This window comes from Crassostrea angulata, chromosome 4 (genome assembly GCF_025612915.1).
Source record: "Crassostrea angulata isolate pt1a10 chromosome 4, ASM2561291v2, whole genome shotgun sequence".
Taxonomy (NCBI): Eukaryota; Metazoa; Mollusca; class Bivalvia; order Ostreida; family Ostreidae; genus Magallana; species Magallana angulata.
In genome coordinates, this window is record NC_069114.1 from 8,443,041 (window position 1) to 8,456,117 (window position 13,077).

A 13,077-nucleotide genomic window follows, 5' to 3' on the forward strand; every position below is an offset into this window, starting at 1 on the left:
ATTCCAAACAAAGGAGGTTAACAAATTTGATTAAGGTATTTTGTATGAATTGCAGTAGAATATTATATAAATAGTGCCTGTTTGGGAGGGTAACAGTTGAAATTGACACCCCGAGAAAACCATTGTCAACCGACGCGAAGCGGAGGTTGACAATGGTTTTCGAGGGGTGTCAATTTCAACTGTTATCCTCCCAAACAGGCACTATTTATTTTGTTATACTGAATGTCTTAATTTTACAGAAAACATCACTGCTTTTAGATAGGAATAACATGAATTCTAAGGCGAACCGTACGCGCATGATTTTCGCGCATATAACAATTCGTAATGTTACCTGTTGCTAAGTGCGTTGCTAACGCTGAGGGAAATAGTAAGAACAGATTATGAACTGCGTCTAAACCAATCAGATTTCAGTATTGAACATGAAAGTATAACAAAATATATTGTTACTTAAGCATATCACTGAGTAAGACTGTAACCCAAATTGAACTAATAGAACTGCAGGATACAACATTTTAAAAATTATGTTTGTTTTGGGTATATTTCTGTGTGAGCTGTGCGGTATAAGGGGTGGATCTGTGCATTTTTTAGGACATGTGACAATAAGATATAAATAGTAATTGCTTGAGCTTTGTGGTTGTTCTATAACAAAGATACTTATTGCCCCTGCTGGGGTTTGAACCCGGGTCCTTTGGCATGCCAGTCCAGCACTCTACCGATCGAGCTAAAGGCTTAACCCACTAGCCAGAGCTAGTAGGAATGCCATATACCTGACTCTATCACATTGTCCCCCTCCAAGGAAAGAGGAGTCCCGACTCTCCTGGGTGCCAGCACCTATGGGGCGAAGTACTAGAGACAATTTCTCTCACGTGCCAGAGAATCCTCAGGTCCCAACGTGGGCACCAAATGTAACAGTGACACTTTTTGCCTCTGCTGGGGTTCAAACCAAGGTCCTCTGCACGCTAGTCCAGCACTCTACCTTTGAGCTTAAGGGTTAACCCACTAGCCAGAGCTAGTAAGAATGCCATATACCTTTCTCTATCACAATTCTACCGCTCGTTAGGACATAGTGAAGGTGTAATGGCTACCAGTAAATTGTTATTGTGATACAATATTATGGTGTTGGTGTGTGTTTTTTGTAATTCAGAATACTGTATAAATATACTACCGAGCAGTAATCCATATTAATGAGTTTTTTTATTTTTCAATTGATGCAGCTTATTTATACTATATTGGTCCAGGAGTATAATTATTCTATATTCGGACAAACAGACTGAGGGAGAATATAACAGGCCATCTTTTCAGTGTATTTAATTTTGTCTTTCAGGTTGGAGGCCAATGTAACTGTAAGACAAATGTGATGGGGAGAGTGTGTGACGTGTGTAAACCATTACACTACAATTTATCTCAGAGCAATCTAGACGGTTGTACAAGGTGTATCTGTGGTCCCGGAACCAAGTCATGTGACACCAATACTGGAGCCTGCACCTGTAAAAACAATACGGAGGTGTGTGTATACAATTTAACAATAAACAAACAGAATTAAAGTTTGGGAAAAGTATTCTATTCTTTCAATTTATTTTAAAAAATCAACTTTTTTTATGTTCGAGTAATTTCAAGGATTTGTGAGATTGAGCTTGCATTGTTAAAATCATCACAGAAAAATCACAGAAAAATTTATTTTGTTTAATGAGAGATAATTTTCATTATTAAGCTTTTATTAAGTTTTTAAAGAAGCATAATCATTAATTTTGTTTCTGTATCATAAATACAACATTAGATGTTACGGTTGCAATTGTAGTTACAGTAACAGATTCATAGGTATTTGTCCTAAAGATATTTTGTAAAAGGCATCCATAAATTAGACTTATAATTGTCCTCACCTTGCCCATATATAATTACAGTAAAACTCAGTTATAGCGAAGTCCTAGGGACCAATGGATTTAGTTGGTTATATCCGTAATTCGGTATATCCGTATAACAAATAAATTCATTCAAATTATGTTAAATGGTAGTGCAAACTTTTTAATTTGTGAAGAAATTCGTTGTAAATTTAAAAGTATAATTCAATTTTGTTATTATTCACCTCTACAGGACTCAAAATCAGTTCGCTATATCCGTAAATTTGTTATATCCAAATTCATTATGACCGTAAAATTTGGAAAAATTTGAAAAGGTTTGGTAATATTTTACCGGGGACTTAAAAAAACTGCAATATATACGAGAATTTGCTATATCCGTGTTCGTACTAAACAGGTTTTACTGTATTACCCAAGGCTTATAACCATAACAGCACAAAGTAATCAGAGAGCTATTGATTCTTGTGAACTAGACTTTATACTGATACAGATAAAGGAGCTTTTATTTTTTATCGAGTTTTCCAACGGAAAAATCTGGTTAATATATTAAAATGGTGAAAATGGCTGGCGGGCGGCTGCCAAAAAGGGTACCCTCATTGTACGGATAACTCCTCCTACAGTTTTCAAGATAGGAAGTTGTCTTTGTACATATATCAGAGGTGTGCATATTGCTAGCTATATAGGATTTTGATTTCTGATAATTTAAAAAAAATACCAGCTTTTGAACTTAGTCATTTTGGGGCAAAATATTGCATGCGGGTACAGTATTTCACAGGATACGGTATGTAGTGTTTATCAATTCAGGGTTGAGTCAGACATGGATTATTGATACAGTTCACATAAAAGAAAACCCAGTTTGCTGTCACTTTGACAGCTTTTCACTTGTTAATTATTATTTGATTTGGATATTTCTGTATGATTTTGTAGACCACTTCCGATAGATGTGAGAGGTGTCTCCCCGAGTATTATGGAGTGTCGGGTACAGAGTGCGTACCGTGTGGTTGTGACAACAGGGGGATTATTGGAGGAAACCTCTCTTGTTTAGAACCCACGGGACAGTGTGAATGCAAACTGAACGTCCAAGGTGGGTGGAGTGGAAACATTACCTTAAACTATAACTTTATTTAAGGAAAGAATTCAATATTTATTTGTTTTATATGATATAAAATGGTTTGGGGCAGTTTACGCTTTATAGACTGCGAAGCAGTTTAAAAAAAAGCGTAAACTGTTTCAAACCATTTTATATCGTATAAAACAAATAAATATTGAATTCATTGCTTATAATTTAATTTTTTTACTCTTCATTGTAGATAAAAACGGTCATTTGACCTTTAAAATGACGTAAAATTGTACAAAATTCAAACGTAACGTCAGGCGTATTGATACGTTTTTGACGTTAGTCTTACTGTGACGTAGGCAACATTCTTTATACGATATAAAATAAATTTTTAGCCAATCAGAAAGCGTGTTACAACCAGAATTAAATTATTGATAATTATAACACATTGTTTCAAGATCAGGGTGTGTCATGGTTGTTGCCATTTTTAGACTGTGTTGATCTCCTAAAAAATAATTAGTAGTTTAATTTGTATAAATTTCGAGATAGGAAGTAATACAAAGAGGTATGGCGCACTTAATTTCACATAAATCTCGCCTGACGTATAGCACTTTTGCAAACATCAAACATTTTCAATATTATACAATATTTAGGTCATTTGAGTATTAAGGTCTGTAGCGGGTTTAAAATTTTGCGCCCTCTGGGTAGGTATTTCACATTACTGTTGTAAAACACAAGTTTAAAGTAAAATGTTTAATGATACAGGTTATCATGTAACGTTTTTATTTCAGAAAAATTACTTATCAAAAAATTATTTTAAGTGAAATGAATCGTTAGAATAATGTCAGAAGTATTTTAATTTTTTCGCCGCTTCTTCAAAATCGACGTTATTGTCGTCGGAGTCAACGTCTTAGGATGACATCAGTTGAGACTCTGACGTAACAATTGACAAAAATTAACGTCGTGCATTTTCTATTACAGCGTCAATAATTAAAATCAAAACTATAATTTGCAAAATAAAAACATATACGCGACCCTTCTACGTTCTGTGTGAGTGGAAATGTATTTTTTCTTCTAATACAAATAAAATTAAATTTGATTCGTAAACATCCTTTTGTTTTATACAATTCTAATGTAAAATGGCTGGCACGGCACGTTTATGGGATCAAACTATGAGGACGGATAGCTTAAAAACCATTTGATCAATTTCGTTTTAGTTTGGCAAAAAGTTTACTTATATGTTATCCTTCCATCGCTGAAAATTTAAAGAAAATCGTATGTTTGTAAGTTTTTAAATATGAAATTGAAAATAAAAACCCTCATTTTCCTGTATAATCCTATATAAAATGTTGGTGATGAATCCGACATACGACCAAAATTTGAGCGCGACAAACAGATAAACTATCCGGTCAATTTACTTTATATTTTGCACATAGTTTACTCATAAGTTGACATTTCACTGTAAAAAATTTAAAGGAAATCGTATGTTTGAAACATTCTCCCCCTAGACTCCTTAAAGAAAAAAATTATGTAACTTTTGAAATTTTTATTGTAGGTCGTCAGTGTAATGAATGTAAAGACGGATATTATAACTTGAATAAAAGTTGTTTTCCTTGCAAGTGCAATAAGGTCGGGAGGATGAGTGAGATCTGCGACAAAGGAAATAAGGGACTGTGTACGTGTCGCGGAAACTTCACTGATCAAAACAACATTCGCTGTGTGAGTAAATTATGAGATTTCAGTGTTTTAATCCCAGAGAAATTAAAATCTTCCTTGATATCATATATTCCAATGTTTAAATTCAAACCATCATGACTGTCACATTGAAAGCCAATCTTTATAATTATGAATGGATGGCTTGTTTATCTAAGGTGTGACCCCAGTTGACTGTTTTGACAAAAAATTTATTTGATGAAATCACAGAAGGATGTTTAATTCATGAATGAATAGATTATTTATGTCTTGTAAGGCCAAAAAATTAATGTATTATTTCTCAAGCACTGCTGCATATTAGGCAAAATGTTGCTATATATCTATCAATTTTACAAGGTTTTAAATTAATACATATTTATTACATTTTGAAAGTTTTGTGACACAGGATAAAAATAAGATTATTAATACAGTATAAATTTGTTGATATACATGTACTCTTGCTTTATGTAGGATCCAGTGATTGTTCCAAATCAGCTTGATCCAGCATTTGGTCCTGTGGATGGAAATACTACAGTCACTGTCCGTGGGAAATTACTTTACAGATCGGGTAGCAATGTAACGTTTTCTATTGGTACCAGCCGTAACAATAGTCCCTTTTTAGTGTAAGTTAAATATTTTGGAAGTTTAAAATGAAAGCTTTAAAATAATATGTATTGATACATTTTTATTTTGAAAATACTTTGTAAAAGCAAATTTTGAACATTTGATTCATTGCCATTTAATGAAGAGGATCATACCTTAAGATACCATGATTATATTGGTAATTTTGGCTATAAAGTCATACTGTGTTTAAATATCGAATGTTTAGCTTATTTTTTGTCAGTTATTATTTACATCCTTGAATGTTAATTAATCTAGTACCACTTTTTACTTTAAACAACTTTGTAAAATCAGTCGCAAAAACTCTCAAACCCTACTTCTTTGAACCAAATACCATTAGAGTAGTCTATGATAAGGCCCAAGTCGGTGGTTTCCCTTTAGTGATCAAAGTGTCTTAACATGACATCATTTGTCATGAGCATATTTTCTCTTAATTGCCATGGCCAAATATGGCTCAATCTTCACCCTCTCAAAGTGCCTTTGAGTGGAAAAGTATCCAGTGACCTTGAACCACGTTTCTAGGCCAAAGGCCAAGGCCAAAGCAGACCTATGTGCAAAATCCTTGTCCAAACCATGTGTTTTTTCTCTTAGGCCAAATCTTGGTCATCCTTCACTAATATAGTGCCTGTGAGTAAAGAGTGTGTAGTGACCTTGTAAAGGGTTTTTAGGTCCAAGGTCAAATTATATCTCTAAGAAATATTCTAGTCCTAGCTAAAATTTCTCTATCCTTGGCTCAATATACTAGTGCTTAACATAATGAGTGCTTGATGGGAACAAGTGTGCAGTGACCTGGAACCAAGTTTCAAGGATCAAGGTATTAGTCATAGTTTAAGTTTTTTTGGCCCTTATATAAAACAGCTAGAGGCATATTTTGTTACCCTGTTCTGTTATTTTGTCCTTCCCTCATTCCATCATCATTAATTTTCCACTCATTATCTTGGCAAATGTTGTACATATTCAGCTATTGATCAGTCTCATAGGCAATGAGGCATAGCACCCATGTTCACATATTCTTCTCACTCTTCAACTTTAATGTTCTGTTGTTATTTAATTTTAAACTTTTTTTTAGCTCACCTGAGCTGAAAGTTCAAGTGAACTATTCTGATCACATTTTGTCTGTCGTCCATTGGGTATTGACTTTACAACGCTTGTTGCCAAATTCAAGCCATCAACTGTTGAATTTTTTTTCTACTAGACAGACATATATTTGTTTATAGCCGCTTACAAAATTGGGTCACTTCTGACGCTTTGCCGACATTAATATATATATGCCTGAGATATGTGTTATAATATTAATAGCATAAAAGTATGCACCACATTTTCTCTGTCCTTTGCCAAATGTGGTTCAGACTTTAGCAAACGACTACATTTAAATAAAACTTTAATGCAGTACGTGGCCTTAAAGCAAATTTTAGGTGAGCAATTTTGAGTCCAGACCTTATTTTCTTTCACCTTAATTGCCTTACTTCCCATACACAGTGCACTTAATTTCACCCATAGAATCTTTGCTAGATATAGCGTGTTAAACTAGGTTAGTTTTTTATTTAAACAATATTTTATTCAGTATTGAATGGGATTAGGTTGCAGGTACAGCCTCTGTCTGCCTTCTCTCTAAGCCAGAGGGTGTAGGTCAGAGTTTCAGGTCAAAACAACAACAACAAAATCTCAAATGCTTTTTGTCCCATTTAATGTATATTGTTAAACTGGGGCCGATTGAAATGATCACCATGCCCATAAACTATCTCAGGTTACATAATATAATGTATTTTACATTTCTCATTTCAGTAATGACACTGTAATTCAACTTTTAACTCCCCCCAGTACATCAGCAGGAACTGTTATTCTGAAATTGAAGTGGGCTGATGCTTATGATGTTGATAGTGAACCGCCGGACTTCTACTGGAATTTTACATTTGAATACCGACCAAACCCAGTGGTGAGCAGCGTGCAGTCGATAAATGCTTTTATGAGGTAAATCAATATGATGGTCTGTTACTTTAATGAAATGCCTTCTGACATCTATCTGCATCTTTATATCTAATATAGCTTAAGACAGTTGTGTTCTTGGAATTTCAGCCAAATTTAAGTTAGGATCTAGCAAATGTGAGGGGGCTTGACTTGTTTTATCGTGAATTTATCATAATATAACAGTCTTCTTTACTGTTTCTCATCTAAAATTTATGGTTCTTGTGTTGGAAAGGGGGGATAGTTTATATTATTATAGCCATTTTGTGATATTCTTATTCTTATTGGCATCTATCAGGCATCATTTGGATGAGCAAATAAACCTAAGCTCGAGACTTCTGAAATTATGTTATAATAAATTGGAAACCCTTTAGTGAGTGGTTTGTTGTTAGAGGAAGGGGGCTGTGTTTGCCATGTTTAAGCTGCAAGGAGGTCCACCGAATTGTAACATTTATGAGTCATTGGTGATAAGAGGTTCTGGATTTAATAAGGCAATGGCATTACTGAATATATAGGGAAACAGTTTGTAATATTTTTTTCTGAGATAAATCTATGTCAAAGGAACTTGAAAAAGTGTGGCAATTTGAGTTATAAGCCATTTTCCCCCTCTTCATTTATTTTCATTGATTTAAAATGTGTGGCTTTATCTTGAAAAATTACTGATAAAGTTGGACTTTGGTATTTATTCATCTAATTCAAGCAGAATCAATGATAATTCATCATAGTTAATTATTACAGTAATATAGTTACAGTAATTTGGTGTCACTGTGTCATTTAAATTGAAAACAGAAAGAACAAACAGTGAATTTAAGCTGATAAATGGTCCAGTGCTGTATAATTTAGGTTTAATTTAAACAATTTTAATTTTAAATAACCTTGTTAAATATGGATGCATTTGCAGTGGAGGATGTAAAATATCAGTCACAGGAACAAACCTCAACAGTGTGGCCAAACCGATGCTGGTTGTGTATGGAAATGGAATTAATAACAGTTTGGAGGTATAATTACTTGAGCATATTATTTGGATTTTTTTATTTGATCTAGCTTACACCATTATTTTAATGACAGTTTTGAACTATAATTATGAATTAAAAGTTATGACAGCTAGGTTTGATGTTTGTGATGTTGTATTCTAGCAATTTGATACAAACGAGCATAATCATGAAATTAGGTACAATAAGGAATCAACCGTTACTGTATTCATTTGCCTTTAAATCAATTGCTGCCAAATATTGTATTTGCTGCAATACATGATATACTGTAAAAGTGGTTATTTACACATGGGGGAAATTTACACTAGTTTTGTGGTAAGATTAAAACCACGTAAAATGCCCCCAGGAGTGTGGTAAAAAAAGATCAAACCTTTTGTGAGGTAAATGACACGTCCACGTATTTAATACATACGCATAATGTTTGACTCCAAAAAAGTGTACTTTTAAATCACCTACTTAAATTTACAGTACACTGAATGTATACATAAAAAACAGTTATACATGTGATAAAAGTAGTTGTACAAGACGAAGTAAACAGATTCTACAGAAATATACTGAGGAAAAAAGCATTAAGTTGAAGATAAAATCTGTATATATATCATGTTAATTCACATAATAGGGTCAGAATATATTTAAAGCAAAATGAGATGCAATTTTTATGTTGAAAAGTTTTTATATGAAAATGTTATTTTTTATTTAAAGTACAAAAAATATCATGGCTTTTAAATTTCTGTTTGCTTTATTTTTGTGGGAAAAGCCGTTAAGAAGCCTTAATTGAAGCAAAATTGAATTATTGTCATCCTGTACATAAATTGATTTGCTATATATTCCTTAGAAGAGAAATCCTTCTTCTGACAAAAATTAATGATTTTTTTCAAATCTTGTTTTAATTCTCATAAAAGTTTAAGTTACATGCAGACATATCATTCTAACAGGTTTTTGAACCAAAATAAAATTCTAAAAAATACAGCTAATTTATAATAGCTTTAATATGAATCAACTTTTTGCAACAGGATTGCACTCCTGAGGGCCCCGGTCTTATTCTCTGCAATTCCCCAAAGGGGTACAATGTAGGGGCTACCTTGAGATATGGATTACAGTTGGACGGCATTAGGATGTACGAGGACTTGAACAGATTTCAAAATAACACAATAAAAATCGTGATTGACCCAGTGCCCACAAGAGAGGATGAGATAGTACAGGACTACAAGCCAGTGTTTGAAACAGAACTAACCATTGAGGTAATCACTGACAGAGAATGGTACAGTCACTTGAATGTGAAGCCCTTTGTGGCCACACAGGGAGTTCTCATTGTGTTTGTGTGTAAAATATTCTCATAGGGAAGTTGAAAAATGGTCAATCAATCAACATTTATTATTGTTGCAATCTCTTTTTTGTTGGAATAAAATGGTTTTCTTTTAGTCACTCGGCTTCAAATTTTTGATAGTTTTAAAATCAAGAGTCATATTAGCCTTAATTGAGTTGTTTTCTAAATCACACTTTGGCCTAGCTAGTTCAAGCCAACATTGATCAAAGTTACATTAATATTCTTCCATTATGGTCAAAATGACATAAGTCTTATTACATGAAAGTAATATTTTTTTTAATTTTGTAACTACCCGGTATATACGAATTCCTCCTTTATGTTACTGTGTTTTACCTGAACAACTTCTTTCCTTTCATCACAGGGCGAGCAATTTACTTCAGGTTGTTCCGATTCAGACTTCAAAGTGATGTTGCGTGGAAGCTCAGCTAATTATAGCTGTCTAATTAAAAGTCTCGAGCAGGAACTGATTAAGTGTGAGCCTGACTTGGGTTTCCCAGGAGTTGATGAAGAAGTGATGATGATGGTAGAGTATACAATGTGTTTATCATTCAATATATTGGGATTTGTGTTTTATTTAATATAATTATATAATCTAAATGTATTACTGTAGAAGCAGAAATATTCGTTGAGGATTTGATTTCGTTATTTTCGTTGGCAGTATAAACCAACGAATTAAATCCATGACGAATTTTTAACCAAAGTATTAATGAATACAAAGAGATTACGATATGGCAAAATTAAATGCCAACGGAATTTTTTTATTGGTTAAAAAAACAACGAAATTTTGACCCAACGAAAATATGTGCTTCTACAGTATTAAACATGTAAGCCCCACCTTTGGCAAATTTTAGATTTGGCAAAATGACCCTTGTCAGTTGTTTATATAGGTGGAAAGGCCCATGTGAGATACAATTTTAATACATTTTGACCTTTTGACAGTTGAATGTTGGAGAAACAGCCCTTGTGATACTACTTTTTGATTTTGACCTAACAACAGTTTTACATGCATCGGTGAAAAATCCCATATTAAAAATACAATTTTAAAAGTTTTCAATGGGACCTTTTGACAATTTCAATCCATTGGTGTGATCTCCCATAAAAATATAATTATGTTTTAGTTTGGGGCCTTTCAACATTTTTCTGAGCATGTGTGCATTGACGGATAAAAGTCAGTGGCCAGGCCATAAAGTACTACATGTATTTTAAAAGTTTTGGGTCTTTTGACAGTTGTATATTGGTGGAAAGCCCTTTGACATACAGAAGGTAAAACTGCACACCTTTTGGAACACCTGGCAGTTTATCCTGATTGCTGTCGGGGGGTCAGTGTTCATTCTGCTGGTCACACTAATACCCCTCTTCGTCTGCTGCTGCTGCCGCTCCAAAAAAATGAATGTGAACAACGACACCACAGACACTGGTAAAGGTAACAGATACATGTATGATTGCATGATGACACCACAGACTCTGGTAAAGGTACAGATACATGTATGATTGCATTCAGACACCACAAACTCTGGTTAAGGTACAGATACATGTATGATTGCATGCAGACACCACAGACTCTGGTTAAGGTACATATACATGTATGATTGCATGACACCACAGACTCTGGTTAAGGTACAGATACATGTATGATTGCATGATGACACCACAAACTCTGGTAAAGGTACAGATACATGTATGATTGCATGACACCACAGACTCTGGTTAAGGTACATATACCTGTATGATTGCATATAGACACCACAGACTCTGGTAAAGGTACATATACATGTATGATTGCATGACACCAAAGACTCTGGTTAAGGTACAGATACATGTATGATTGCATGACACCACAGACTCTGGTAAAGGTACAGATACATGTATGATTGCATGATGACACCACAGACTCTGGTTAAGGTACAGATACATGTATGATTGCATGACACCACAGACTCTGGTAAAGGTACATATACATGTATGATTGCATGCAGACACCACAGACTCTGGTTAAGGTACAGATACATGTATGATTGCATGCAGACACCACAGACTCTGGTTAAGGTACAGATACATGTATGATTCCATGCAGACACCAAAGACTCTGGTTAAGGTACAGATACATGTATGATTGCATGACACCACAGACTCTGGTAAAGGTACATATACCTGTATGATTGCATGTAGACACCACAGACTCTGGTTAAGGTACATATGTCCATGAATGATTGCATGCAGACATAAGTGAATTAAATATGCTTTTTGATCGAAATGATTAAACTGATAACAAATAAAATTGATAATCACTAAATATAACATTGTTGATCACTTAAACTTGTTTTCAGATTTTACATCTCTGAATAATTTGGACCCACAGCTACTGGTAAATCGTCAACAAAACAGCTATGTGGATGTTCGGATAGATAAAGTATGTAATATACAATAGAGAACAAAGGGGAGGGCATGCATGTAACGTGCAAAATTTGTTAATTCTAGAACAATATATGATTGATATGTTGAATTAAAGGTTCCAAATGATTGTTAATAAGTGCATGCATGTAAAGATAATTAAATAAGGTCAAAATATATATGGCCATATAAAATTAATTTTTAGATTCTCATCCCTGACGCCCCTCTGAAAATGGCCCGCCCCGTAGCAATTTATTTTGTTTTGAAAAAGAAAAAATTATGGAAAAAAAATTTCGGGAAAAAAAAGTCAGGCTCAGTACACAAAAATTCAAAACATTTTAATGGCTGCCTAAACATTAGACTACCATGTCATTCAAGTCATGTTTGTTATCATAAGGATACAAATGTCCTCATGCATTAACAGTTATGTCGAAATAAAATGGAATTAAAAGATTACAACTTGGTTTGTGTACTCACATTAGCATTAACAACTGGAAAGAATAGAGCAGTTGTTATTTCTAGAACATGAACGATAAAAAAAATGTTTTTAAAAAAAATTATAAATAAAATCGCCCATGCACCTGCCCCATATTTTTTGCAAATCAGGATGAGAATCTAAATATTAATTTCATATGGCCTAAGACCAGTTCATTTGTCAGTTTGAAACTTTACCATTGTATTATTCATTATATCATGTACCCATTACAGTAAATCCAGTTATGTCATTAATGATATGCAATTTATTGAATTTCTTTTGACAATTTTTGAAAATTTATTTTGTTTGATTCTATCAATACCAAAGTCAGATTCATTCCAAATTATCTTTAAATTTATATGTAACCTGATCAGATACATGCACAACAAATTAGGTTTCTATAAAATCAATATAGCTTGCACCTAAGGCTCTGATATAACCTTTCTTTAATGTAGGTATTTATATTTGATTATATGTTATTTGCAACATGCAGTCTTATTTTTCCTGTCGTTTGGTAGGACTGCTGGACAGAATTTATACACAAAGTGAGCGAATCGGTCAGGAAAATGTTAAAATCCAGCCAAGTGGATAAATCAGACATTGTTGTGGGGTCCCGATGCATAAAGAAAGGTGACTGCAGTGTTAATTTATTTTTAGATCATTCAATTAATGATTATGATATTATATTGTATGTACAAGGG

The 13,077-nt window shown here is 33.7% G+C and overlaps 1 protein-coding gene across 2 annotated transcripts in view; it reads left to right on the forward strand.

The window, feature by feature from the left end:
• The window catches only part of LOC128179924 (hepatocyte growth factor receptor-like), a 37,607-nt gene that overhangs the window by 14,213 nt on the left and 10,317 nt on the right, over positions 1-13,077 (forward strand). Inside the window, exons 9-19 of one of the 2 annotated variants that reach the window (XM_052847606.1) lie at positions 1,325-1,504; positions 2,784-2,940; positions 4,469-4,632; positions 5,077-5,228; positions 7,012-7,197; positions 8,093-8,189; positions 9,197-9,424; positions 9,872-10,033; positions 10,738-10,933; positions 11,838-11,920; positions 12,895-13,006. In XM_052847606.1, coding sequence (XP_052703566.1) covers positions 1,325-1,504; positions 2,784-2,940; positions 4,469-4,632; positions 5,077-5,228; positions 7,012-7,197; positions 8,093-8,189; positions 9,197-9,424; positions 9,872-10,033; positions 10,738-10,933; positions 11,838-11,920; positions 12,895-13,006 — 1,717 coding nt within the window. The remainder of the gene's footprint in view (positions 1-1,324; positions 1,505-2,783; positions 2,941-4,468; positions 4,633-5,076; positions 5,229-7,011; positions 7,198-8,092; positions 8,190-9,196; positions 9,425-9,871; positions 10,034-10,737; positions 10,934-11,837; positions 11,921-12,894; positions 13,007-13,077) is intronic. The other variant, XM_052847605.1, reaches the window with a different exon arrangement.